A 27743-nucleotide genomic window follows, 5' to 3' on the forward strand; every position below is an offset into this window, starting at 1 on the left:
CCAGAAAATTTCCAAGCTGAGAGTCAGAAGGAATTGACCCCAGAGACTGCAGGAATGCTTTTAGTTTTCCCTTTCAGAATGTAGTAAAATTATTTTGTATGGTCACTGGGCACATTTCACAAACAAATTCTCTGCCTGTGTGAGAGGTACAGAGAGTTAGTAATTTCTCTGCTCTCTTTCACTGCAAATTTTAGGTGAGCACTTCTGGAACTAAAGGTCTGATAACTGCATGAGAGAAATGGCCTGTCTAGCTGGAAAGTCTGAGTATCACTCATACAAGGTTATAACTACACAAAGACTCTCAGGAAAATTGTATCAAATTATGATTATTTTAAAACTACTTCAAATCCCTAAGGGGCAGCGCTATTTGAAATTTAAGAGGTTTTAATTCAGTTTAGCTAGTGTTTTATTAACCTTTTCTCATTCCACATAATGGTAGAACAGAGACTAAAATAGTTCACTCTTAGTTCATAGTTTTAATTCCTCCAGGTTACATTTTTTTGGAATGTCTACATTTAGACAAGTCCTGGGAGGCCAACTAGGGGCACTGGCCTTACCTGAAGAAAGACATAAAAGTGTGTGACTAGTCCATGATCTAGAAGGATAACCTGCTATAATTACAAGAGCTACGCTGGCTAGTATAAAGATGCAAGTGATTTCTCTAGAATTTATTTTGCAAATTCTGTAATTTTCACTGCTGATGAGTAATTAATATTTTTAGACAAAGCTCATTTTCTTTCTCTGGTCTCGTAATGCAACAGTAAAGAGCTTACCAGTGTACCAAGAAATTTCTGAAGAGTATCTCTATAAAATTTAAGTGGATCTACTGCAATTAAATAACTACGGATAGCAGACATGGGCTCATTTTCAGGAAACTCCTCATAGCACTGTTTCTAGGACCAGTTGCACACAGAAATCCTCTCTGCACAGACAGTAAATCAGGATGGTATGGTGCTCAGAAAAGAAAAAAAAAAAAAAACAAACCAGAAAGAAAGAAAACAGTAGAGCCTGGGCTCCATTTCCTGGATTTTTTCTCTCTCACGATCATTATGGCAACTGGGCAGTGAGGCAGCAAGGCAGTCGCTCGTAATACTGTTGAGACTTCTCAGTCTGGGTTTCTCAGTGACTATATTTGATTCCTTCTTTTTTTTGGATTGCCTGCCAGGATGTTCTGGGTGTCAAGAGAGAGCAACTCCCTTCCCCTCTTTCTCTCCTCTCCTTCTTGTGTTTTAACTGAGCTGCTTCCAGTACTGCTTTGTGCCTCCAAACTGTCTGGTTCTTCAGCACTTCCATTGTGTGTGGTGCAGCAAACAGCCTTTGGCTTTTTACAGGAGATCGTATTTATGACTTACTGACCTTACTTAAGGTACTGCTTTAACTGTATAGTTAGATCATGAGGAAAGCTCGTATTTGGAAAAAGTATGGGAGTGCCATCCCATTAACAAATGGGAAGGGGCAGTAGGTAAGGTTTGTTTTACAGACTTCATTTTTTCCATAAAATAAACCCACTTAGTCATCTTTTCAATTCATACCTATATTCTCCATTTAGCTTAAAGCATTAAGTATTTCTCTACAGGAGGAAGACAACTAGTGAAATAACATGACGAAAAAGTAAGTGAGAATTTCTGTGCAGAATATATAGGCAATTTAAACATGTCTGTCCAAACCAGTTCTGGTCAGGGGACAATGGAATTTCTTTCCTGCACCTGGGCAAAATATGATCTGCGTCTCTCTTCCTAGATGTGTGTCATAAGCACCCTAGTATGGTACAGTAGGATGAACAGGTAAGCAATAATTAACTAATTTTAATTAAAAAAAAAAGGAGTGCAATTTCTTTCTACAGTAAAGCAAGAACTCAGTTAAAGTGCATTGGCTACAGTTTTATGTGTACTCATTTTCTTTAGTCAGCCTGTCTCTCAAGAAAATTGTAACATCCTGAAATGATATAAACAGCAATTGTTGGCTAAATCAAGGATGTTGTAGAGTGACACATTTCTGCGTGACCTGATGTACCCATTGCATTGGGTGGATATGATTAAATAAAGTACCCTGATGTTATTAAATACAGTTCCACTGTTGTCCCTAATAAATATGTACCTAGCACAGCACCCCCCGCCTTTCATCCCACAGGTCCTTGGGTCCATTTGTCCGACCTCTTTCCTTGTGTGTGCAACCTGCAATCTCCTTCTTAATCTGCCACTGACAGCATCTGGAGCCGATGGGCCAAAGCTCTTCTGGTCCCATCTTTAGGAGGAATTTGTGTTCTGGTAGTTCCTCAGCAGACTTCAGGCACATAAACTTTCTGGCAAAAAAGAGGATTTCTCTCTACCCACAGGGTACAGCCTTCTGCTAGCCACGATCTCGGGTTCACTAACAGACTTTAGTGAGATCAGCTATCCACACTATCTCCCACGTGGCCTTTCCTCTTGGAAGCAGCACAGTTCTGCTGGATGAAAGATCACTTCAGGTACCATCCTGGGTGTGCCAGACTTCTAAATTTAACTGCATACCTGCAGGCACATCTGGGTAATATGCAAACAGTTCACAGCACTGTGTCTCAACATCCCGCTTTACTGAAGAGGGTGCGTCTCATGCCAGTGTTGGGCTTTCATAACAAACTTTAGCATATTCTGCTAGTCTGATAACGTGAGGAAGAGACAATATTTGAGTTTTTGAATGTCCTTTTGATTTGGAAGAGAGATTTGAAATAGGTAAGGAGTGATGCTTAGTACAACCCTGGTCAAAAGGCTGTGCAAGTCTTGTTTACACAAGGAGAATCAACGTGAGTGTACTTCTGTGGTCACAGCCTGAGCACACTAACACTACAAGCTCAAAATTGTCTCATTTGTAGGCTGTTCCCTACACAATTTTATTTACTCAGTTCATCTCTGGGTCTTTGGTGTTTTCCTCTGATTATGCTAAAAACAAGCGCACTTTCATTCCAGGAAATACTCTGCTTCCATCATTTGAATTCATAACTAGCTGTAATTTTGAATGACTGCTTAACTCTCTCTTATAGCAATTGCAAGTGAAGGACTCTGGTTGAACCTGCCAGTTTCAGGAAAAAAAGCAACGCTACCTGTCATATTCCTAGGATACTCCAAGTAATTGCAAATTGCTGCAGTTCCTCTTCACTGACATTAGATTGCTTTGCTCTCCTAGTTGCTCCACAAAAGTATCTCAAGTATTAATACAAGTATCATTAATCCCTCTCCTTCTCTCCTTAGCATTCATATTTTGCTTTGCTTATATTTTTTCCCTTGTCTGCTGAGTTGTCTCTGCATAACAATTCACAAGGAAGTGACTGTAAATCTACAAACAGCACTAAGGGAAACAGCATATTCCTTGTACTGGAGGGGAACAAGGGTCTCAGTCTCGAGTTTGCAGGCTGTGTGGGAAACTACATGGGCACTCTGAAGCACAGCCATTTCTTTTATAGCGCTATGATCCAGCTGCTGCTAAAACTTTCCCTTTTAAGTCCCATTTTAGGGCAGTCTCAAACACTAAGGAATGTAATATGCAGTGTATAGAAGGGCAACTCAAAGATTAGTTTGAATGCTTATCTAAAGCATGGTGGGTGGTTAAGACAGATATGGGACAGAATGTACAAGAGTAAGAGTGCTTTGCAGGAAATGGGTTTTCTTTCCCTGTGGAGGAAATGCCAAGGTGCACAGAGATAAAAGACACAAGCATGAAATTAAATAAAAGGTTGTGGTCATCCCCATTTCAGTTACAGCTTTGCTGAGAGGACTAAATTTTCATGGGATCCACATCTCAGAGAAAAATACATAGAGGGGAGAAAAAAAAAGTATAAAGCAAGGGAAGGGAAAACACAAGAACTGAAGGCTATGCTGACTCTAAGACTTCATTTGGAGTACATTTGATGCAACATAAAAGCTCTTTTGGTTTCTAACACTGTGGTGAAGAACTGGCTGAACTGAGAATCTATCACTTACCAACTACTTCTTACTCAGTCAAGGGCTCTCCAGCTGCAAGGAAATGCTGTTGGTGGGAAATGCATTAGCAAATGTTTTGTTGTTTGTTGTGGTTTTTATTTTTTAACTAGGGGAGCACTGAATTCAATCTCTTAAGAAATCCCCGAGGTACTCACCTTTCCAGTGCTGTTATGTCAGGTTTTTTTAATGACACAAGTTCTCTGCAAATACAGATTTCAGCCAAGCTGGTCAACTTCCCTGTCCCAGCTGCTCTCACACTTGCTCACAAAGCTGCAGCAGCTCACTGGCTCACCAGGCTCGCCTTGACAGCTGCACAGGGGAAAACAAATTCACAAGGAAAGCTGTATTTTTCCTTCATGAACTCAAATGTTTACTCAGCCTGAAGTCTTGTAGTGTAGTACTGGGCTAGTCTATGGCTCTTGGGCATGGCAGCCCATTATATTGTGATTTGCAGTAGGGGGACTGTACTTTTATTTTGGCATTTTCAGTGGAGACAGCTGCTATGGAACTGAACGAAAGCAAACCCTGCAATTAAAACAAAAAACTTGTGCTGCTTTGAAGGTACAAACCTACTTTCAACCAATAAATAAATCATCAAATCACAGAACGGTTTGGGCTGCAAGAGACCTTAAAGCTTTTCTAGTTCCAAACCCCTGCCATGGACAGCTCCCACTAGCCCAGGTTGCTCCAAGCTGTGTCCAACCTGGCCTTGGACACTTCCAGGGATGGGGCATCCTGGAAAAGCTGGTAGCCCATGGCTTGGACAAGTGTACCCTCTCCTGGATTAGGAGCTGGCTGGAGGGTCGGGCCCAGAGAGTGCTGGTGAATGGAGCTGCATCCAGCTGGCAGCCGGTCACCAGTGGTGTTCCCCAGGGGTCTGTGTTGGGTCCAGTCCTGTTTAATAGCTTTATTGATGATTTAGATGAGGGGATTGAGTCCATCATCAGCAAATTTGCTGATGACACCAAACTGGGAGGGAGTGTCGACCTGCTGGAAGGCAGGAGGGCTCTGCAGAGGGATCTGGCTAGACTTGAGAGATGGGCTGATTCCAATGGGATGAAGTTCAATAAAGCCAAGTGCCGGGTCCTGCACTTTGGCCACCACAACCCCCTGCAGCGCTACAGGCTGGGCACAGAGTGGCTGGAAAGCAGCCAGGCAGAAAGGGACCTGGGGGTACTAATTGACAGGAAGCTCAACATGAGCCAACAGTGTGCCCAGGTGGCCAAGAAGGCCAATGGGATCTTGTACTGTATCAAAAATAGCGTGGCCAGCAGGAGCAGGGAAGTGATCCTTCCCCTGTACTCTGCGTTGGTGAGGCCACACCTTGAGTATTGTGTTCAGTTCTGGGCCCCTCAGTTCAGGAAGGATATTGAGGTGCTGGAGCGGGTCCAGAGAAGAGCAACAAGGCTGGTGAAGGGACGGGAGCATAAGTCCTATGGGGAGAGGCTGAGGGAGCTGGGGTTGTTTAGCCTGGAGAAGAGGAGGCTCAGAGGTGACCTCATCACCGTCTATAACTACCTGAAGGGAAGTTCTAGCCAGGTGGGGGTTGGTCTCTTCTCTCGGGCACTCAGCAAGAGGACAAGGGGGCACGGGCTTAAGCTCCGCCAGGGGAAATTTAAGTTGGATATCAGGAGAAAATTCTTTACAGAGAGAGTAATCAGGCATTGGAATGGGCTGCCCAGAGAGGTGGTGGATTCACCATCCCTGGAGCTTTTTAAACGCAGATTGGACGTGGCACTGAGTGCCATGATCTAGTAAATGGACTGGATTTGGACCAAGGGTTGGACTCGATGATCTCGGAGGTCTTTTCCAACCCAATCGATTCTATGATTCTATGATTCTATGATCCTCAGCTTCTCTGAGCAATGCAAATAAAGCCAGAGCCCTGTTAGCCTGATGCTGTTTGCAGGTGTTTTCCTGGTTTTCTACAAAGATGTGCAGAGATGAAGATACTAAACCTAAACCATTAAAATTTCACTTTAGACTTACATTATCTACTAGCTCAATCTTAGCTGGAGCTGGGCCTGCGTGGTGCATGTACGTTTATGTATTTCACACAGATAGATTTTCACAGCTTCACAGAATCATTAAGTTGGGAAAGACCTCTGAGACTGACCCCTTTGACCCAACACCACGTCAGCGAGACCATGGAACTGAGTGCCCTGTTCAGTGTTTCCTTAAACACCTCCAGGGACAGTTACTCCACCACCTCCCTGGGCAGCCCATTCCAATGTCTAATCACCCTTTCTGTGAAGAAATTCCTACTAATGTCCAACTTAACCCTCCCCTGGCACAACTAGAGGCCGTTTCCTCTTATACGGTCACTTGTTACCTGGGAAAAGAGACCAAGCCCCGCCTGGCTACACTCTCCCTTCAAGGAGTTGTAGGGAGTAAGGTCTCCCCTGAGTCTCCTTTTCTCCAGGCTGAGCCCCCGCAGCTCCCTCAGCTGCTCCTCACCAGACCTGTGCTCCAGACCCTTCTCCAGCTCTCTTTCCCTTCGTTAGACACGCTCCAGCACCTCAGTGTCCTTCCTGAATTGAGGAGACCAGAACTGGACGCAGCACTTGAACTGCGGCCTGGCCGGTGACCACTACAGAGGGGAGAATCGCTTTCCTAGTCCCGCTGGCTACGGTACTGCTGACACAGAATGCTTCGCCAACATTCAGAAATTCACATAATACACTTTTAACGCACCACGGGGAACACGGGGTGTCAGCGGGGCACACCCATGCGAGGGGCGGGGATGGGAGGCGGCCCTTCACACGAGCGGGGCGGCACCACCCGCTCCCGCCATCTTAGGTGCGGGTACGGGCATGGGCGTCGGGCGCCATGGCAACGGCGGCCATGTCGGACGAGGGCAAAGCGGCGCCTCCATCACGCGTGAGGGCGAAATGGCGGCCGGAAGGGGCGGTCGGCGGCGGCCATTGCTGGCAGGATGGCTTGAGGAGGTGGTGGCGGCGGTGCTGCGGCGGGTCTGTAGGGCGGGCCGGGATCCGGGCCGGGGTCCGAGGAGAGCCGGGAGGTAGCAGTGCGGGGGAAAGGGGCAGTGGCTCGGTGGTGGAGACGCCACACGCCCATGGAGGGAGGGAGGGACAGGACTGGGGGGTGTGCGTCTGGCGGGGTGGGAGGCTCCCGGGGGCAGCGGCAGGACCGCGGGGGTCCCCACGGACTGGAGGGGGGCGGCAGGGGTGTAGGAGCGGCTAGGGCATGTGGGAACTCGAATAATGGAATTTTTAGGGTTGGAAGGGACCTCTGGAGATCACCCAGTTCAATCCTCCTGCCAAGGCAAGATCACCTGGAGCAGGTGACACAGGAACACGTCCAGATGGGTTTGGGATATCTCCAGAGAGGGAGAGTCCATTCCCTCCCAGGGCAGCCCATTCTATGCTCTGCTACCGTCAGTGGAAGGAAGTTCTTCCTCATGTTGAGTGGAACTTCCTGTGTTTTAGTTTATGACCATTGCTCCTCATCCTGTCGCTAGGCATCATCGAAAAGAGTCTGGCACCATCCTCTTGGCACTAGAGAGATTCCCTCTCAGTCTTCCCCTCTCTAGACTAAACAGCCCCAGCTCTCGCATCTCTCTTCCACAGCAGGCCGGTGGTAGGGGAGGGGAACGCCAGGAGGACAGTCAGTCTGTAATAAATCAGTGTGGTCTATCTGGGGAGGGAATAATGTGGATAGCCTGTGACTGAGAAAAAAGGTTGAGTTCCCAAAGAACGGAAATTTAAAATAGGTGTTATTTTAAGGAGCTCTAGATTTGATCTTGCAATGGAGTTAGTTGGCTGTTTTTCCCCTTTCTCCTTCCATCCTTAAGATATTCCTACTGAGCCAGACCTGGAGGCTACCTACAAGTCCCCTTTGGGCTTGTGGACAGAACATTGCTTGACTGGAGTTCCTGCTGGGGAGTATAAACTCAAATGGCAGCTTTTACATGTGCCCAGTGCTTTTAGTTCTGTGATTCTGTGTCTGTACATCAGGTTTTATATGTATGCGATAGAGTTTCTGTACTATAGCAGCAAGAGCTGGTGGTAGCAGAAGTAATAAAACCTTGAGGTTTTCAGATTTAGTGTAAAATGGTAGTATGTGAGAAGAGAAAATCTAATTTGAGTTTCAATTTGTAGGGCTTGTCATCAGAAATCCTTTTTGTTTTAAGTAAGTACAACGTAAGAATCAAAATAAAGCTTATTTTGTCAATTAGTTTGCAGAGCAGAACAGCTCTTCTGTATCAAAAAGGAAATAAATGTGACATTTAAAAAAGGGTACATCCCTCCTTAGAGTTCTTTACCTCTTCTGTGTGTGTGAGCAGCAGAAGGGCTTGTTAAGCATTGGAATGGGCTGCTCAGGGAGGTGGTGAAGTCACCATCCCTGGAGGTATTCAGGGAAAGACTGGATGTGGCACTTAGTGCCATGGTGTAGCTGAAAAAGTGATGATCAGTCAAGGTTGGACTTGTTGATCTCAGAGATCTTTTCCAATCTAAAGGATTCCATGAGAGAGAGGGTCTGTGGCAATAAAAAGTCAGTGGGTTGGATTGTGGTGTACAGTGTGTGAGGAAGTGGGGAGAGGGGAACTGGAGCTTTGAGGGATGGTGTCAGGAGGCAATGGAAGGGATACTTTGTCTGTGGACAAAAAATAGGAAAAGCACTGGTCACTAGTGGCTTGCTGGACTGACTGGCAGTAGATGAGATGTTTTTAGTGACTGCTGTTACCCCACCCTCTCCAGTGCCCTTGTAATTCAGCTAGAATAGGCTGCCCAGAGACATTGCTGAGTTTCTGTGCCTGGAGATACTCAGGCCGCCTGGACAAGGCCCTTGGCAACCTGCTTTGACTGACCTTACTTCCTTCAGGAGCACTGGGCAGGTGACCTCCAGACATCCCTCCCAGCCTCAGCTGTTCTGGGATTCTCTTAACTAGTCCAGAGCTTTTCAGAGTGTGTTAATTTAGGGATAGATTCTCTTCAAATGTGTCTGCATCTCCCGATAGACAGGAAAGCTCTTGAAATGTGTCTTTACAAGCCTTGACTGGGAGTTGTTTTTCAGTTCCGTAGGATTTATAAGATTTGTAAGCACAGGGCTTATCTCCAAGGTGAGAACTTGGTGAACTTGGTGCCACATATACACAGTCTCAGCAGTTGGTTAAAATCTAACCCTGATACTTTTTGTTAATACAGAAAAGCAGCAACTGAACCTACATGAAGATTTTTTTCCAAAGACAGTGATAAAGGTACAGTGCTTCCATTTAACATTACAGAACAGTGGATTTTTTTCCCCTTGAACTTGCTGTTTGTAGTGCTGATCCTAGTGGTGTCTTTCACCATTTAATGTTTGGTCAGAATGTGCAAGTCAACACAGGCAGGCAAAAACTCACAGCAAGAACACAAAGAGTAAATTTATTTCCATTACCTTGATAACCTTGGGATCTACAAAGCAACACCTGGATACCCTCACCTGGACGTGGCACTGTTAAACTCGGTCCATGCCAGAGGATCACCACCCTGTCAAGGCTTATTCCCAGCTACAGGGTCTCTTGAGTGATCTACAGTCCTCCTCACCTGTCTTCCACTTTTAACCCATTCCTTTCCTAAAGAATTTTCCAAAACCATTAGAGTTACGTGATCTGTTCTGTGTTGCGCATCTTGTTACCGTAATGGATTGGTCTGTTAAAAATCACAAATCGAGTTGATTAGATGTGTGTGTGTGTTTGGGATTTTTTCAATACTGTTCTTTCATATTCAGGAAGAATTTGGAGAAGGTGGAAACCTGTTTGCTTCAGCTACCATGTCTGGAATTGGCAATAAACGGGCAGCTGCAGAGCCTGGCCCTTCTGCCCCTCCGGAGAAGAAGGCGAGGGTTGAAGATTCAGGGACCACGGTGGAGACCATCAAGCTTGGTGGTGTTTCCTCAACAGTACGTCCTTCTTGCACACCCCCACTCAATCTCTTGCTCTTTTTCATCTGGAAACAAAAACGTGTCTGTGATCTGTCTTGTGTGCCACGTTTCCCTGCACAGGAGGACCTGGACATCCGGACTCTGCAAACCAAGAACCGGAAGCTCGCAGAGATGCTGGACCAGCGTCAGGCCATCGAGGATGAGCTGCGGGAGCACATAGAGAAGCTGGAGCGCCGGCAGGCCACTGATGATGCATCTCTGCTGATCATCAACCGATACTGGAATCAGGTTGGTTTGCTGCTTTTTATACACTGTTCTTTTCTGTACCATTGCACTGCTTTTATTCACATCCATTCTCTGTCTTACCTTGCCTGTCTCATCATTCAGTTTGATGAAAATATCCGCATCATCCTTAAACGCTTCGATCTGGACCAAGGTCTTGGAGACCTTTTGTCTGAAAGAAAAGCGCTGGTGGTACCAGAACCTGAACCAGACTCTGACAGTAACCAGGAGCGCAAAGATGAGAGGGAACGAGGTGAGACACCTGTCTGGAGACAGTGGGAAAGATGGATTTCAGCTGTGGACAATGCTGATGTCCCTTTCTAAAGGGTGACAAAGGCTCTCTTTTGTGATTGTGGAGATTATGTGTTATATGTTATTTGCTAGATAACATTTACCTTCTAGTGCCTCCTTCTGTTCCCAGGGGAAGGACTGGAGCCAGCATTCTCCTTCCTGGCCACTCTGGCCAGCAGCACCAGCGAGGAGATAGAATCCCAGCTGCAGGAGCGCGTAGAGTCTTCTCGCCGTGCTGTTGCCCAGATTGTGACAATGTACGACAAGCTGCAGGAGAAAGTAGATGTTCTGTCTCACAAGCTGAACAGTGGAGGTATGACCAAGGTTACAGGTTTTCAAGAACACTCATCTAACCCCCACCTTAGAGCTGATACTACATTGTGCACATTAAGGCCTAGTCTGTTTCATGCTTGTTTATTTTCCAAAATAAATTGGCCTGGCATTCTGAACTCATTATAAAAAGCTCTAATAAAGGACTATATGCTAGAAGTGTATTGTAACTACCTGTGAATTTGAATGCTGAGAGCTCTGCCCAGTGTGTCGGGCTAAGAAAAAGCTTGTTTCTACCAGTATAGTGTTAGTTCTGCCAGGTGTTCATGCACCTGGGAAGTTACAGATTGCAGTTGAACCTTATCACCCTGCTGTCCTCAGCCATCATGTAACAGGCTTCATGCTTACAAGTGAAGAAGTGAAATCATCATTGCAGACTGCTGTTGGACTCCTTCTCACTGGCAGTTTAGTAAAAGGTATAGTTTTATATATATATTTTATATATATATATATAAAAACTCAGTTTCCACTGAGTTTTGAGCAAAATGGTGCCCATCTAATATCTTGGTGTAGCTGTCAGTTTTAAACACAAAGTAGAGTTCTGCAGAAAAAAGCCAAATGACTAGACTCTAAAAATCAGTGTAGCAGATTCACTTTACACTCAGATGGCTGTCTAAAAAACATTAGCTTAAGGGTAGAATTTTAAGCTTTTGAGTGAAAACTTGGGTGGAATATCAGCTCATCCATGGTTTGCCTTCTGTCCAGAGTATTCTTTGTGCTCTGATAAAGGAGTTCTGACAAGTCTGGCGTTGTTGCAGGGGAGTGCTACTGTCCTTAGCTGTAAACTGTCAAAGCTCTCTGATGGAGATCAGGCCCTTGGGAACCCCCTGTGGGAGAGATAAAAACAGAAGAGTAAACACAAAACCAGAAATTTCCTTTTCTGTTTTCTTCTTTCTCTCTTTGCTATTTAAGAATTAAAACCAATCTTCCTTGATTTCCGTTAATTTACTTTTCGTTGTCTATCTTTCAGATGTTTCATTGATGGAAGAAGCAGTACTGGAGCTTAACACCTACCTGTCACATGAAAATGGACGGCTGCAGGAACTGGCTGATGTTCTTCAGGAGAAGCACCGGATCATGTCTCAGGAGGTATAAAAAAGACAAATCTGCTTTGGGGTCCTGCTTATCATAATTGGTGGTCACCATAGTCTGGAAAGCAGGTTACTTCCTTGGAGAGGGACAGGAGCAGCACAGTTGGAAATTTATGAAAAGGGTTATTGTAGTGGAGAACTGTACGTAGATTTTCTGTATCATTCAGATCGATTTGCTTGTTGCATGATCATAGGGAAGAGTATAACCAAATCAATGAGTTGAATGGATTCAATATTAGAAGAGAGCAGAGCAGAGCAAATGGAAAGGTGATGCAAAGGGGTTGTGTAAACACCTAAGATACTTGACGTGACATCTCCGTCATTCTAAATTCCTTAGTTCCTCCTCATTGTGTATGAAAGTGTAATGAAATCAATGACAAGATGATCCCAGTCACTAACGGATTCAAATTATTGGCACTATTTGTTTTGGAGGCTTCAGTTCCTTTAAAAATTGTGTTACCACTGATCTTGGTCAGTGTTAGACCACTGAGCATTTATATGGTCTGTAGGGTAAATGAACATATGGATTGAAAAGATTGAAAACAAAGCCTTTGAATAAGCTGAGATGGCTGCCTCTGTGTTTTGCCAGATATTACCAGTTTCTTGCTCTTTCTTCATTTTCAGTTTTGTCTTATTTTTGTTACTGTCTTGGGATTCAGGCAGAGTAAAATTCAGGAGCATTCATGGAGTCTGTCACCACAGCAAAAAATGGAAAGGACATGATGAACTAAGAGAAAAACTATTAGTGAGCAGCCTCAGGAAAAGTTGATTTTATTCAGTCTGCTGGCTGAAACACACTTCTGATTACAGTTCTCCAAGCTGCAAGAGAGAGTGGAGACAGCAGAATCCCGGGTGTCTGTTCTTGAGACGATGATTGATGACCTTCAGTGGGACATTGACAAGATACGCAAGAGGGAGCAGAGGCTCAACCGCCACTTAGCAGATGTTCTGGAACGAGTAAGTACTACCCTCTTTGCCAGGAAACCGGAGAAATTGGTACAGTTTTGGGATGTGTGACATCACCTCATGGTACTTCACTGTGAGAACTGAGAATCTGCAGTATACCGTCTTTGGTCTTGGATTTGCTGTATCGGCAGTCTTGCTAATACTTAACTGGGTCTTGATGAAATCTGCTGCTTTTTTTGCAGGTAAATTCCAAAGGCTACAAGGTGTATGGAGCTGGGAGCAGCCTCTATGGGGGCACAATCACCATTAATGCCCGCAAGGTAATGTCAGGGGCTTGGTTGCAGGCAAGGGGAAGAATAAAGGGGAGCTTGTGTGTGGGGCCATAGATTGGAACAGAATTTACATACTTCTATTAGATAATTTTAGATCCTTTGCCACAGATGTGGGTTACTCTGGGCAAACCATTTTGTCTGTATACAAGTTTCCTGCTTAAGAAACAGACCAGATGGAAGTAGACTTTGACTTGGTAACGTTACCTGACTGTTTAGTCTGTAATTTCTGTTACTGCATAAACAGTTACTTCATTAGTACCTTCAGGAGAGACATTAACAGTAGGATTTACAAGCAATTTATCCCCAACAGTTTGAGGAGATGAATGCAGAACTGGAAGAGAATAAAGAGCTTGCTGGGAATCGCCTCAATGAATTGGAGGAACTACGCCAGGATCTTGAGGAAGTAACAACACAGAATGAAAAACTCCAGGTGAGATATCTGTAACTGTTTGAGGATGAAGGTGTTTTGTGTGTTGGACTGTCCTTTGTTTTGCTGGGCTGTGTCCAGAAAACCTCGCTAGCACTATTCTGTTCTGTGCTTGCTCTATCAGTGATGTTAAACTTCATACAAGGTACAATTAGCAAGTTTGGGACTTAACCCTTGCAATTCATTGTGTTAGTGACACCGTGTGGTCATTGTTGGAAATTAGAATGTTTTCCTTCCTGTGTTCCATTCTGGACATTTTAATGATGTCTAGTTAGAATTGCTTTCACCTCATTACAAGTATTGACTCCTCTTCCACCTTCCCCATACCCTGTACAAGAGGAGCCAGACAAATGAAAAAATCGGGGAACCTTGTGTAGGAGAAATAGGCTCTTGAAAGAGTCGATGAATTTTTGTCTTTCGGATTGTGGGAGAATGGAAAACAGCATATGAGTTTCTGGTGTTTTAATGGTGGTAACACAAAAAGCTGTGACTCTGTAGTAGATAAGTATATGATGGAGGGAATAATCCAGATGTCATCTTAGTGGTCAGTAGATCTGTTAGCCTGTTACAAAAAATGTCTGACCTGATAACCTAAGTTTAAGACATCTGGTTCCAAGGACTATCTTGAGGCACCTCTAAATACTGTTTATCCACATGAGTTTGTTTTGAGAGAACTACTCTTCAGTTTACAACTTCTTTTTTTCTCTTCAGTAGTATTAAGGTGTATGCATCTATATATGTGTCTGTTTCACTGCTGGCAGTCACAATCATTCACTAACTTTTTTTTGTAAGGAAAATTCAGATTCTGTACCTGTTTTTTTTTCTCATTTCTCTTCCTTTCAGTCACCATGTCTTACTTGGTAACAGGCTAACATAATGCCTACTGGCACATAGGTTTTCTCTAGTCTGTCATACTTTTCTGTGTGTCCATTGTTATTGATTTAGGTGATTGTGGTTTACAGTAAATCACTTGAAAATGTGTATTATGTTTTCCAAGTTCATGTCTTTGAAAGAAACTATTTCAGAATCCAAGGGTGAAAAATTTTGTCATGTGACTGTGCAAGAGAAATAGCGTAGTGGACACAGAGAAAGCATAGACTTTTAAAATTGATACTGAAGCATATTACTTGCACCTACTGCACAGCAATGCTGTTGAAGTTCTACGTTAGTCTTTTCTTGTGGCAGCTTGATTCACTGTTCTCCTGTCTTGTTAAATAAAAACCAAAGGCAAGGGGATAATTTTTGTGGCATTTTCCTGTGTCCCTGCTAGGTTGAGCTGCGACGTGCAGTAGAAGAGGCTGTGAAGGAGACCCCGGAGTACCGCTGCATGCAATCCCAGTTTTCTGTTCTGTATAACGAGAGTCTCCAGCTGAAGGCACATCTGGATGAGGCCCGCACGCTGCTCCATGGCACCCGTGCCACACACCAGCGCCAGGTGGAGCTCATTGAGGTAACACGTCTGCTTCAGCAGACCAGGGAGCACTGCTGGCTCTGAGTGGCTCTGGGAAAGCTCAGGAAATTTACGTTTCCAGCAGTAATTCAGTCTTTTCTGGTACTTCATGTTCAAAGCAGGTTTAAAGCATTAATCTGTTCCCTTTTCACTCCTCAGAGGGATGAGGTCAGCCTGCACAAGAAGCTGCGCACGGAGGTGATTCAGCTGGAGGACACCTTGGCACAAGTCCGCAAAGAATACGAGATGCTGAGGATAGAATTTGAGCAGACCCTTGCTGCCAATGAGCAAGCAGGTACGGTGTTGTTCTGCTGTGCCTAAAAACAAATACCACCTGCCCCCCAATGCCCGTTAGAGGCTACACTGCAATAAAACACCTGGGTTGATTCTTTGTTATTGTCAAATACTTGTTCTGGCATGTCTCTTTATCTCTAAAAACAAAGCTCTTCCTATGTTTTATTGGGAGGCCAGTGGCCAGTTCCATGTTATCTGGCTTCCATTTACATGCTCAATAATACATATATTTTGCTAATAACTTGGTTTATGACAGGGTATTTTGCATTATTAAAAATTATTTGGAAGGGGGAGGATTCATTTACAAGTGTGGAATGACAACCTAGGTAGGAAAGCAGTAATTTTCAAATATCACCAGAGGAAATAAAGAAGTTATTTCTAAAATAGCATTTAAATCATAGAGGTTTTTTGTAGCATGACATGTTTCCCTTAGGATCATGGGGAAAAAAGTAATGTTAATGGGAAATTAGGACTGTGCATGACTTTTTTCTGCAAATGTGTCGTGTTGCTCCGTTGTGTGGCAGAATGCTAAGTCTTATTTTGGTTCTTTGTCACTGACACTTAGCTTGTTTTCCATGTCAGTGAAAGTCCTTGCAGGGGGTTGACCAAAGTGTGGTTTGTTACAGTTTTGTTTCTGTTTTTGTAGGTCCAATTAACCGAGAGATGCGTCATCTCATCAGCAGCCTCCAAAATCACAACCACCAGCTGAAGGGAGAGGTGTTGAGATACAAGCGCAAGCTGAGGGAGGCCCAGTCTGATTTGAGCAAGGTATCACAGCAGGGAATGTCAGAAAAGAGGAGGAAGTGCTTAGGAGGAGGAGGAATGCTGTCACCCTTGCCTGCAATATCAGCCTTTCTGATCAGGCGTGCAGGATGCAGTGTGATTTTCAGTGGAGCCCTACACTCTTCTGCCTCCTTTTATCAGATGAATGGTATTCCTTTGTAGCTGTGTAGTGCTCCTTGAAAAGCAATAGCAGGTACAAAGGGGGCATGGAATCATGGATCTGGGGAGACAGGGGAAAAGGTAGATTTCTGGCTAAGAACTTAATGGTTTGTGTTCTTCTGTGTCATCTTTCTTGCTGTTCCACAATAGATCCGCTCTCGCAGTGGCAGTGCTCTCTTACAGGCCCAGTCCAGCACTGAAGACACAAAGGAGGAACCTCCAGAGATTAAGCAGGAACCTGAGGATCCTTCTGCCCAAGTGTCTGTCCCCAAGGCTGCTGCTGAAGATGTAAATGAAATGAAGGCCAGGCGAGATGAAGAGGAACGGGAGCGAGAGAGACGGGAAAGGGAGAGGGAACGAGAGAAGGAAAAGGAGAAAGAGAGAGAGCGAGAAAAAGAGAAAGAAAAGGAAAAGGAACGAGAGCGGGAAAAGCAGAAGCAGAAGGAATCTGAGAAGGAGAGAGAATCCAAAGAGAAGGAGAAGGGGAAGCATGAAGATGGAAGAAAGAAGGAGGCTGAAGTGATCAAGCAGCTGAAGGCTGAGCTCAAGTAAGAGTTGTCCCTTCCTTTCCTACTTGAGCAGTGCCCAAACAGGGGTGTTTGTGTGAGACACGTGGCTTGCTCTTACGAGATTAGTGTCACTGAAACGGAGGAGTTTCCTAGCACCCTCCATATCTGATTGTTATCTGGTCAATGTAGTTACATTTCTTTTACAACAGCCTACAACATGAGTTACCAAAACAGACTTCATGATATGGATGAAATAATATTTATTTGTTGCTGTCATAGCAGTTGTGTAAAACTTTACAGCAGCAGATTATTAATAAAGAACACAGCAGCCTTCCCTCTCCTGGATCCTTACCAGAGCAGAGGTGGATAGTTTTGTAGCTCACTATTAGGGTACATATTTCCTCTCCACCCCACTTTTCTTGGCTTTTCAGCCCATGTGCCTGAACATGTTTCTTTTTGAGCCTGTACTCCTTGACTGTTTTACGTTACCGTGATAAGATGAGCCAAAGAGGACTCCATATCCACATGGGAGATGGAGAGAATATTGCTCAGACTCTCCTGCTGGCTATGTAACAGGGTGGGGTTCCTGCCATGTTCTCACAGTCTGTCTCCCTGTCTCCAGGAAGGCCCAGGAGAGCCAGAAGGAGATGAAGCTGTTGCTCGACATGTACCGCTCTGCCCCCAAAGAGCAGAGAGACAAAGTGCAGCTGATGGCAGCTGAGAAGAAGGCAAAAGCTGAGGTAAATCTAATTTCTCTTCCCTTTTGCTCTTTAATGTGTTCTTTAAAACATCTTTTCTCTGCACCAGAACTGTGTTGTTTCGCTCTTCAAAACTGATGATTATTTGTCTTCTCAGCTTTATCAGTTAGAAGGGAGTTTGGAATGGTCTGGATACGAACAGAAAGATTTTGGGGCATTCTCTTCTGGGAAAGGATGATCCCTTTGCTCTGACTGAAACAAATGGTTCCACTTTCTCAGTTGCAGATTCAGCTGGTAGTGGAGATGAGCACACATCCCAGAGATACACAGCCAGTCAGACTGTCACAGACCAGATGCTTTCTTCAACAGCATGTGCATATAGGACTCATGAAACGAAAGCATAGACCAGTCCCTTCCTATTCAGCTGGTACATGCAGAATGTCACAAGTGCAGGCGCACGCACACACCAGTCTCCAGGTTCACAGGCACATACAAGTACCAGCACACTCCTCTGTGTGTTTGGTACCCCTGTGGTTCCAGGCCCCTTTTACCTTCACAAACAGGTCTCACCTATAGCTAGCACTTACTCTGTGCAGCACACATGTACATGAGGTAAAGAGATAGGTTACACAAAGATAGTTAAGAAAATATATAAAGATACAAAAAGATAAGACAGGACAAGCTGCAGCGGTCATGGGCAGGGCTTAGCCAGACAGGTGTGCACTGACTGCCCACATTTTACATGTGATTGGCTCCTTTTATACCCTTCTCTGTCTAACCCCACTTTGTTCATCCTTGCTCTTCCTTTCCTGGCACATCAACTTCTGGGTTTGCACAGCTCTGTCAATTCCCACAGCCCTCACAATTCAGGATCCACTCCTGGTTTATAGTTTTACCAGTTGCAAAGTCCAGGTTGATCTTCCTGGAAGTGCTGCCTGTAATTTCTTGAAAGCTTATCAAGTGTTGTGACTGGGGAAGTTTCCTTCATCTATTTGTGTCCACATTTGTTTTTCATGTCTGTCTCTCTACAAATTTTGTTTTTAGTTTCGTCATTCTCCCACTCCCATAACTTTGTTGGAATAAACATTCTCACAGTCTCAATGCCCTCATCACTTGGTGTGACTGTCCAGGTGTGCTGGTTTAAAAGTTAACCAGCAGGGGAAATGATCTCAACTCAAAAGAGATATTACAAGTCAGAATAACAATTTATTAAAATAGTACAATAAGTACAATTATACAGACAAACAATTGGTCTTAACCCACAAACCCAAATGTATAACCCAGCACCCTGGGGCATGAACAAAGTGGTGTTCCTTGGGCCCCCCCCCGAGTCCAAAGTAAAGGGAGAGGGGGGGAAAAACCTGCTGGTGGGAGAGCTGTTGCAGTCTGGTCAAAAGTGGTGATTGCAGTCCAGTTGAGGGTGGTGGTCTCAGTCTGTTTGAGAGCGGTGAGCTGCAGTCTTCCTCTGGATCCCACGAGTGGTGAAAAGGTTCCGAAACTCCAGGTTTATATATTCTCCAGTTCAGGCAGGAATGCTCAGTCCTTCCCTCAGAGCGGGGAATTCCATAAAAGGGTATGAGGATGCTCAGAGCGGGGAATTCCATAAAAGGGTATGAGGACAGGAACATCCCCCCACCTCGCAGACCCCCCCCCCAGCAGTTTCTGGGAAGTGGCATGGAGGGCCATAGAATACACGGTTTTGGGCTACACCCATCCAGTGATGAATTGGTCCCAGCTGTTCTAACTAGGACACCAGGTTATCACTGTGTTGCCTTAAAATTGGGAGCAGAAAAAAACTCACAAGTGTAGGTACGATGGAGAATAGCTCTTTAATGAAGGCCTTTTGGCACAAGGAGTGCGAAAAGACTCGCGCCCGTGTCCAGGAGTTCCACAATTTTATAGTATTATCCATCCAATCCTGGATGGATATTATCCATCCAATCCAACCCCCTCAGATCCTCCCCAAATCTGCCCCCTGGCACGCCTCTCCGAAATTGAGTCGAGGAGTCTTAAGACCCCTTTCTTCCTAATCTTCCTCTTCTTTACAGCACGTACTGTCTTTGGAGATTCTCCAAGGTTCCAGGCTTGAAGATTGCTTTGACTGTGATGGTATCTTGTTGTTCAGGCCTGGGGTACCAATGTTCATAAACAGAATGTGTTTACTATAGTCATACCTTGAAAAGGAACCTAAACAAACCTAAAGAATTTAGAAAACTCAATATGAAATAGGGGAATAGGGTTTGGTTAGTGTTAACTACTAAAGCGTGACAGACTATACAGCTACATTAAAATCTACGAAAGGCTAAAAATCCTAGGGCATCAACTGCCTCCTTTACCATTTGTCTTCCAGTTTTGTGTCTCTGTGTTTTGTTTTACTTCCTTGTTATTATCTCTTTCTATATTGAAGCAGGTCCTTGACTGGATGCCCTTAAAGGAGCAAATGCTCTCTATCCATATACTCTTATATATAAAACTGCAAGAGACTGATGTTCCTACTGTGATAAAAGATTCTACGGAATTTTCAAAGGTTTTGAAATCAAGATCTTAGGCTTACAGCCTGTCTCAGTGGTCCATCTGCCAGTAACACTCTGTCCTGTCAAAATAGAATGGGCTTTCTCTTCCCATACTTTTAAGGTAGTTTCTTCAGTGTTTCAGAGAATTTGTGGGGAAAACAGGCACTTAACAATGTTCAGGCCGCATCCTCATGTCATTTGTGGTTTGTCCTTGTAGCTGGAAGAACTAAGGCAGAGGGTGAAAGAATTGGAAGACAAGGAGAAAAAGGAGAGCAAAAAGATGGCTGATGAGGATGCCCTCCGCAAGATCCGAGCAGTGGAAGAACAAATTGAGTATTTACAGAAGAAACTAGCCATGGCTAAGCAGGTGAGAAGTTCCTGATGAGTTCTGTTCTGGATGGAACACCTGTGAAGGAACTGCCTTCGGGTTGCAGCCAGGAAGATTATCTGAGAGATATCTGTATGGGCCAGAGATGCGAGTTTGGTCCTTGTTTATCGAAGGGAAAAAAATGAACACGGAGAAAACCCACCAACAGCTATCAAAAACCCCCCAACTGGAGAGTGTCACAAACCTCATGTCAGGTGATGGGGGGAATGTTTGGTAGCAATTAAACCTGTGGCCTTGGTGAAGACCACAGAGGAGAAATGGCTGAATCAGCCACTAGGGGAGAAGGTTTAAATTTCTTTGTGAAAGTTATTATCTGTACAAGTTCATATAGTGAGTATGTTTGCATGGCACTGGTACATACCCTCTTCTACAAAAAAGGGCTTAATCCAGTGAGAGAGCAGGACCACCTCATTAGCAGAGAGGCAAGCCAATGACTTGACATGTACTTTTTTAGAATTCAGATTCTTTTAACTATAGAACAGAACTGCTCTGCCTTGTCACTTACTCCTTTAATGTTGAAGAGGTCGAAGTGAGTCGAAGGGGCTTAGCAGTGTGTTAGCTGGATGCTGCCGAGCTGTCCACATGTAGAATCCCTGGCCTGGTGTAACTGACAGCTGTCCAGGTAGCTGCTGGAAGTTGAGAGTTGGTTTCTGCCCAGCTCTGGTAATGACTGTGCCACAGCTGATTCTGCCGGCAGACAAGCCACAGTCTCTGAATGCTTGTACAGCTGACCATCACTTTTCTACACCTTCAAAATCAGAGTATCTCCACTGTGGTGCAGATTTCTAGGGAGCACTTTCTTTTGGTTGCTGGGAAGATACTGTTCTTTGATACTGAGACATCTTCCTTCATCTGTGCTGGGTTTGGTGTCTGAGTAAAATGTTCAGGGTCACAACAGAGGGTACAGGAGACAGTATTGCCAGAACCTGTGATTGTTTTGCAGGAGGAGGAGGCCTTGCTGTCAGAAATGGATGTCACAGGCCAAGCCTTTGAAGACATGCAAGAGCAGAACATCCGCCTGATGCAACAGCTGCGGGAGAAGGATGATGCCAACTTCAAGCTGATGTCAGAACGCATCAAGTCCAACCAGATCCACAAGCTCCTGAAAGAGGAGAAGGAGGAGCTGGCAGACCAAGTTTTGACACTGAAGACACAGGTAACATTGGAAAAGAGAGAGAACAACAGGACTGGTGGGGAAAGGTGGAGGTGTTGTTGGTTATCTCTGGTAGCCAGCTCCAGACTGGGTCAGGGGAGAGAATCAGAAAGGCAAAAGTGAGAAAATGAGTGAGTTGAGATAAACGCAGTTCAGCAATTACAGGAAATGTGCACACAAGCACAGCACAAGTGAATTAATTCAGCACTTCCCATGGCAGGCAGGCAGTTTAGCCATCTCCAGGAGAGCAAGGCTCCATCATACATAATTGTTACTTAATAAATGCTGCAACTCTGAACACCCTCCTGCTTCTTCCTTTCCACCAGCTTTTATTGCTGAGCACAGCATCATGTGGTATGGAATACCCCTTGGGTCAGGTGGATCAGCTGACCTGGCTGTGTGGTATCCCAGCTGCTTGTGCACCCTCAGCCTACTTGCTCGTGGGTGGCATGAGACATACAGGGTCTTGATGTTGTGTAAGTACTGCCCAGCAAGAGCTAAAAGAGTAGTTATTGACACTGTTTTTCTCCCAAATGCAAAATACAGCAGCATGTGAGCTGCTGTTAAGAGAATTAACTGTATCCTCACCAAAATCAGTACAGGAGGGAATGCTCCCCTAATCAACTTAGGAATGGTGTGTCACACGTCAGAGACCCGTCTCAGTAAGAAACTGAGACTACTGTATGGAGCATGAAATGTCCTAGAGGTCCATTGCTATGGAGAACAGATGGGAGAAGGAAAGTGGGAAGTCATTTTCGTGTTGTAATGATACTTCTGCCTGTATCTTCTACATATACCCGTATATATTGGTAACAAGCAGGAGAAGTTGGAAACTGTGGTTCAATGAGAACTATCTCAGACATGAGTACAAGTACAGGCTGGGAAAGAAGTCATTGAGAGCAGCCCTTCAGAGAAGGACTTGGAGGTTCTGGTGGATGAAGAGCTGGACATGGGCTGGCAATGTGTGCTGGCAGCCCAGAAAGCCAAACATGTCCTGGGCTGCATCAAAAGCAGCGTGGGCAACAGATCAAGGGAGGGGATTCTGTCCCTCTGCTCTGCCCTCGTGAGACCCCACCTGCAGTGCTGCTTCCAGCTCTGGTGTCCTCAGCACAGGAAGGACATGGACCTGTTAGAACAAGTCCAGAGGAGGCCACAAATATGATCAGAGGGAATGAGCACCTCTGCTATGAGGACAGGCTTGGAGAGGGTCTGAGGAGACCTCATTGTGGCCTTCCAGTACTTGAAGGTAGCTTAGAAAAAGAGGGAAAGCAACTTTTTTTATGAGCAGATGGTGACAGGACAAGGGACAATGGTTTTAAACTGAAAGCAGGTTTAGATTAGATATTAGGAAGAAATTCTTTACACAAAGGGTGGTGAGGCCCTGGTACAGGTTTCCCAGAAAGGTTGTAGGTGCTCCATCCCTGGAAATGCTCAAGACCAGGTTGGATGAGGCTTTGAGCAACCTGGTCTAGTGGAAGGTGTCCCTGCCCGTGGCAGGGGGGTTGGAATGAAATGATCTTTAAGGTTCCTTCCGATCCAAGACATTCTATGATTCTATATTCTGCCATCCTTGGAACCAAAGTGGAGCTATGCACTGCCTTGCAGCAATTCTTTAAGCCACTGTTCAAAAATTAAAACATCTTCATTGCAAATATTTGACTGCTAAGTTTTAAAGTGCTCACCAGAGAGATCTGGATACAGCTCTTAGACTACTGGGTTGCTGTTCAGTGAGAAAAAGGCAAGCTGATGCTCCTTTGTGCTGGGGAGGCAGGGATAGTTTTAACATGCAGCTTTAATGGCAGCTCTGAAGACCCACAGAGTGTGCATTTCATTCCTTCTGCACCTTCTCTCCCGCTTTCCAAGGTGGATGCCCAGCTGCAGGTTGTACGTAAGCTGGAGGAAAAGGAACACTTACTGCAGAGCAGTATTGGCACAGGAGAGAAGGAGCTGGGTCTGCGAACGCAAGCCTTGGAAATGAACAAACGCAAGGTGAGTGAGTGATTCCATCTTGGATTGTAAGATGGAGCTATTGCCTTGCAGGAGGCATAGCAGGCTCTCAGCTCTCGCTGTTGTTACAGAACCTGATATTCCCTGGTTTTGGACAGAAGGCTTAGGAGTCTTGAAGAGAACACTGATTAAAGTACTGTAGACTGATGTTTCCTTTGATAAAGAGGAGCGGGTCATGTATGTTTCTGTGAAAGGCTAATCAGGGTGCTGAAGTAAGATGCCTTTATAGGAAACCTATCATGAAAGAAGAGGCAGCAGCCAGATAAAGTTAACTGGGGTCAAAGCTTTTATAAAAAAGATGGGATAAATAAAGGGGGAATATGACTGGGGAATGCTAAGACTTTAAACAAATGCCTAAGATCAATAAAGTAGATCTGTTACCAGTAAAATTAGACAAAGTCTCATGGTTGATGCTACCTTTGCTTTTATAGTTTTAGTAGAAATGCAGGAATGACATTAAAACAGGCAGAAAGGAAAGCAGAAATATCACTATGAAGAGGAGCTGGGGGAAATTCAGCACAGTCACTTGTGCTTAACATGACAATCTGTGGTATTAAGGGAACTTGGTTAGAAGATTATAGGAGAACTGGTGAAGAGAAAATGCTTCAAAACACTTATCTTGCTTGAATTTCCATCTACTTCACCTATACAACTGCCTCTAAACAATAGAGAAAATGTGGAGGCTGGAAGGCTAAAAATACATGAAGAAGAGAATTGTGTGGTCATTAGTGTTTTTCTGAGAGACATGCTTTGCATTGTGATAGGATTTGGCTCTGCTGAAGAGGGATCTTGAAGCTAAATGATTTGAACTTGTTAATAATAAGGTATTTTGCCACTGAAGTGATGCTTAGGGAATAATTCCAGTTATTTCACTTTGAAGTACTAGAAAGAGATTGCAAAACCAGATCTCCATCAGCATGAGTAGTATTCTGTGAGCAGTCTTGAATTGCCAGGCAGAGGGACTAGAAATCACTAGAGCTATTTTTCCATGTTTGGTACTTCTGTATGGGTTTTCTTTTTCAGGCCATGGATGCAGCCCAGCTTGCAGATGATCTGAAAGCCCAGCTAGAGCTGGCTCAGAAGAAGTTACATGACTTCCAGGAGGAGATTGTGGAAAACAGAGTAACTAGAGAGAAAGAGATGTTTAACTTCAAAAGGGCTGAGGTATATACCCTGTGCACAATCCTTTAGTGTCTGTCTGCTTTAGTGTCCATCTTCTTGGACATCGAGCTTGGAATGGGTTTCAACTACACTATTTTTGTGTCCAGTTTCACTTTGACTTCAGCTTCATCAGGTCTTGGCTCTTTCAGGTTTTTCCACTGATAACTGACAATACTTGTGGCATCAGATAATGTTGGATTATGGGGGATGAAAGTATGGGTGGCACAACTTAGCCAGGTGCACTGTTGGCATGTTCTCTTGTCTCTGAAGAAGCTGTGACAGAGAATATGCTGCTCATTCACTTAGTCTCTTGTTTTTATGCAGGAAGACATTTCTAGGTTGCGCAGGAAGCTGGAGACCACAAAGAAGCCTGACATGGTTCCCAACTGTGATGAGATACTAATGGAAGAAATCAAGGATTACAAGGTGAGTAGTTGTGTCTATTAACTTCCCTCTTTACTTCAGTCAAAAAGCTCTGTAGATATGCTTTGAATATTTCGCATCTCTTGTCCGTTATCTGGGGTTGAAGAAACCATATTCTCCTGAGGAATGGAGGGACCTTCATCTCCAGACATCTTTTAACACCTCTGATTGACCACAGTGGGCCCTCACAGTAACATTTATGTGTTGCAGGCCCGTCTGACCTGCCCGTGCTGCAACATGCGCAAGAAGGACGCTGTGCTCACCAAGTGCTTCCACGTCTTCTGCTTTGAGTGTGTGAAGACGCGCTACGATACCCGGCAGCGCAAATGCCCCAAGTGCAACGCGGCCTTTGGGGCCAACGACTTCCACAGGATCTACATCGGCTGATCCTGGGAAGCTGCTGCTCACGCTGACCACCCAGCCTCCCCTCACCTTCTGTGGCCACCACCCACAGGGCAGTCATGGCTTCTGTCAGCTGATCTGCAGTGTCTTCTGGGAAGTGTGTTTAGGGTATGGAAAGAAACAGATTCCAGATCTTGGTTCCTTTCTTGCCCCCTTTCCTTTTGTTCTTGCTCTTGGTTTTTTGGATATTTTGTGCCTGAGAGGAAATTTTCCATCCGTCACTATCACACTGCTAAGCTGGGAACCTCTGACTGAAGTCCTGCCTTGATGCGATGAAAGCTGTCTGTGGTGCAGCAGAGATTAGTGAGACCTATATTATTACGAGAAGTTTGCTTTGAATGTTATTAAATCCCATCAAGGTATGGTAGTGCTTCTGAGAGTTAATAGTTTCCCAATTAATAGGCCAGATAACTGAATCTTTAGACTTCAGTGGAGTCACTCCTTAGGCACGTATCTTCCTGAGTCAGGGCAAGAACCTCTTAGGGATGGTGCATTAGTAAAGATCCTCCCTAGCTCCAAAAGCACACACACATCTTAGTATCCAGAGGAGGAGAAAGGTAAGACGTCAGAGAATCTTAGAAAATAGCATTCCACTGATGAACCCTGGTTGATACAGTCACCTTCCCCTAGGCTGAGGCATCACTGTCATTGTCCTTATAAAATAAGGATTTTTAGGGGTTCCTTTGTTTCAGCTTTGCCACAAAGATGAATCTCTTTATGCACAAAATCTAATTAAAGCTTTTGTTGTTGTTTTTTTTATTTTTTTCTGGTTTTCTTGCCTCTGGTAGTATCTGTAGTATCCTGTTCTTTGTTCAGTTATTGGAAACATTTTTCACAAGTTTTAAGCTTCTCAAGTAGAGAGATTAACTACTTCTTCCTCCGCCTTCACATTATGCATGACTAAAACAAGTTTTGTCCTTTTGGATGTAACTCCAGTATCTTACTTCTGACACAAGAGAAGGGCCAAGATGCTGGACTGTTTCTGCAGCCGTTTTGACATGGCTGCTGGGAATTTTGAGAAAGATGTAGCATGAGTTATAGTCTCTATGCTCCCTCTAGTTGGAGCTGTATTTTAAGTCTGCTCCTAAAAGCAAAATGTAAAGTAATTTATTTGCAGCATTCCTTTACAGGGTGTAGTGTTTCTCCTGTAAACTTAATTTTCTTGGAAGGTGCACCTCTCAAGAGGTTTGTTTCGTGTGTGTCTCTTCCCTGAACCATGAAAACTGTGCTACCTTCCTGCGTTCACTATAGGAAATAAGAGAAACAGTAGTAATAAAAATAGTAGTAATAGAAACAGTAATAAAATTAATTAATCACAGACTGTCTTACAGTATGCATTATTATCTTTTTGAAAACATTCAGAATATATGAATAAAACCTTGTAAATTATTATGAACCCTGAATAGAGTGAAGGAACACGTGACCCTACCTTTCAAAGGGGAAGCTGGGATGCTGAGAACTTCTGGTGTGGTGTAAGTGCTGTTAGAAGAAAAGACAGTAGAACCCTCTCCTCTTTCACTGGAAGTTGCTCCCTAGATTACAGTTTGTGGCATCAAGTTGGAGAAAGAGCCATGTGTTAATGCTTGTTGTAGATTGTGAGGTGCAGATGTTTGTTCATCAAAATCAGGACCTGGTTCAACAACAAACTGCATCTTCAAACAGCTTTGCTACAACAGCAGACTTCCTTTTACAGCTGTGAACAACCATCTGAACTAAACAGCCCCTGAACAAAGCCCGTCGCTCCTCTCCCAGTCACAAAGTTGCATCACCTTTCTACTGAAATAAAGCTCGAAACTTTTGTGGGTATGCTGGCCATGTTGGGATCACTCTGGTCATGGTAGGAAACAGATACTTGAAACAATCTGGATTAATTTCACAGAGGAGATTTGGAAACTTCTGTTTTCTCTTGCCTTACCAAGAAAAATGTTAGTGGTTTGGTTTGTAATAAAATAATAGTTTATTTCAAGATCATTTTGGAAGTCACTGAATTTCTCTCTGTGCTTGTAATTTAAACATTGAGAAACTGAAAATTTTAGATGGTCTGTTTGCCAGAATGAGTGGAAATAATTAAAATAATTAAAAGCTTACTAGAACTAGAATTGTGAGGGTTAAAGAAGTAAAGGGGTGACAAGTATTATCAAAAGTCCCTCTAAATTCAGTGTCTCAGGTGACAAAGAAAACGCCTCATCTCCAGTCTCCAGCGCACCCTCTGTCACAGCAAATCCTCCCCCGTGACATGTCACTGACATCCATGGAAAGTTACAGCAATATTTTCTGTCTTCTAGGGAATCAGGCTGGTGCA

General features: G+C 44.3%; 2 protein-coding genes across 13 annotated transcripts in view; one reads left to right on the plus strand and one right to left on the minus strand.

Moving 5' to 3' along the window:
• Nucleotides 1-6732, minus strand: part of PGAP4 (post-GPI attachment to proteins GalNAc transferase 4) — a 29950-nt gene extending 23218 nt beyond the window's left edge. For all 12 annotated transcript variants that reach the window (XM_039383800.1, XM_039383802.1, XM_039383799.1 and 9 more), the window contains exons 1-2: nt 6651-6732; nt 4112-4265 (exon numbers count right to left, since the gene is read on the minus strand). The gene's annotated coding sequence lies outside the window, so the exon portion shown is untranslated. The remainder of the gene's footprint in view (nt 1-4111; nt 4266-6650) is intronic.
• A 2387-nt stretch (nt 6733-9119) lies between these two features.
• Nucleotides 9120-27412, plus strand: RNF20 (ring finger protein 20). Its single transcript, XM_027714459.2, has 20 exons — nt 9120-9177; nt 9690-9860; nt 9963-10130; nt 10230-10377; nt 10546-10728; nt 11716-11834; nt 12647-12793; nt 12985-13062; nt 13385-13504; nt 14772-14951; nt 15111-15246; nt 15892-16013; nt 16338-16735; nt 17319-17436; nt 20125-20274; nt 21239-21451; nt 23312-23437; nt 24479-24619; nt 24941-25042; nt 25250-27412. Exons 2-20 carry the CDS (start codon nt 9732-9734, stop codon nt 25424-25426), a joined length of 2955 nt encoding a protein of 984 aa, XP_027570260.1. The 5' UTR covers nt 9120-9177; nt 9690-9731; the 3' UTR covers nt 25427-27412.
• Nucleotides 27413-27743: the final 331 nt, after the last annotated feature.

This window comes from Pipra filicauda, unplaced genomic scaffold (assembly GCF_003945595.2).
Source record: "Pipra filicauda isolate LSUMZ 115617 unplaced genomic scaffold, ASM394559v2 scaffold326_size819446_pilon, whole genome shotgun sequence".
Classification (NCBI taxonomy): domain Eukaryota; kingdom Metazoa; phylum Chordata; class Aves; order Passeriformes; family Pipridae; genus Pipra; species Pipra filicauda.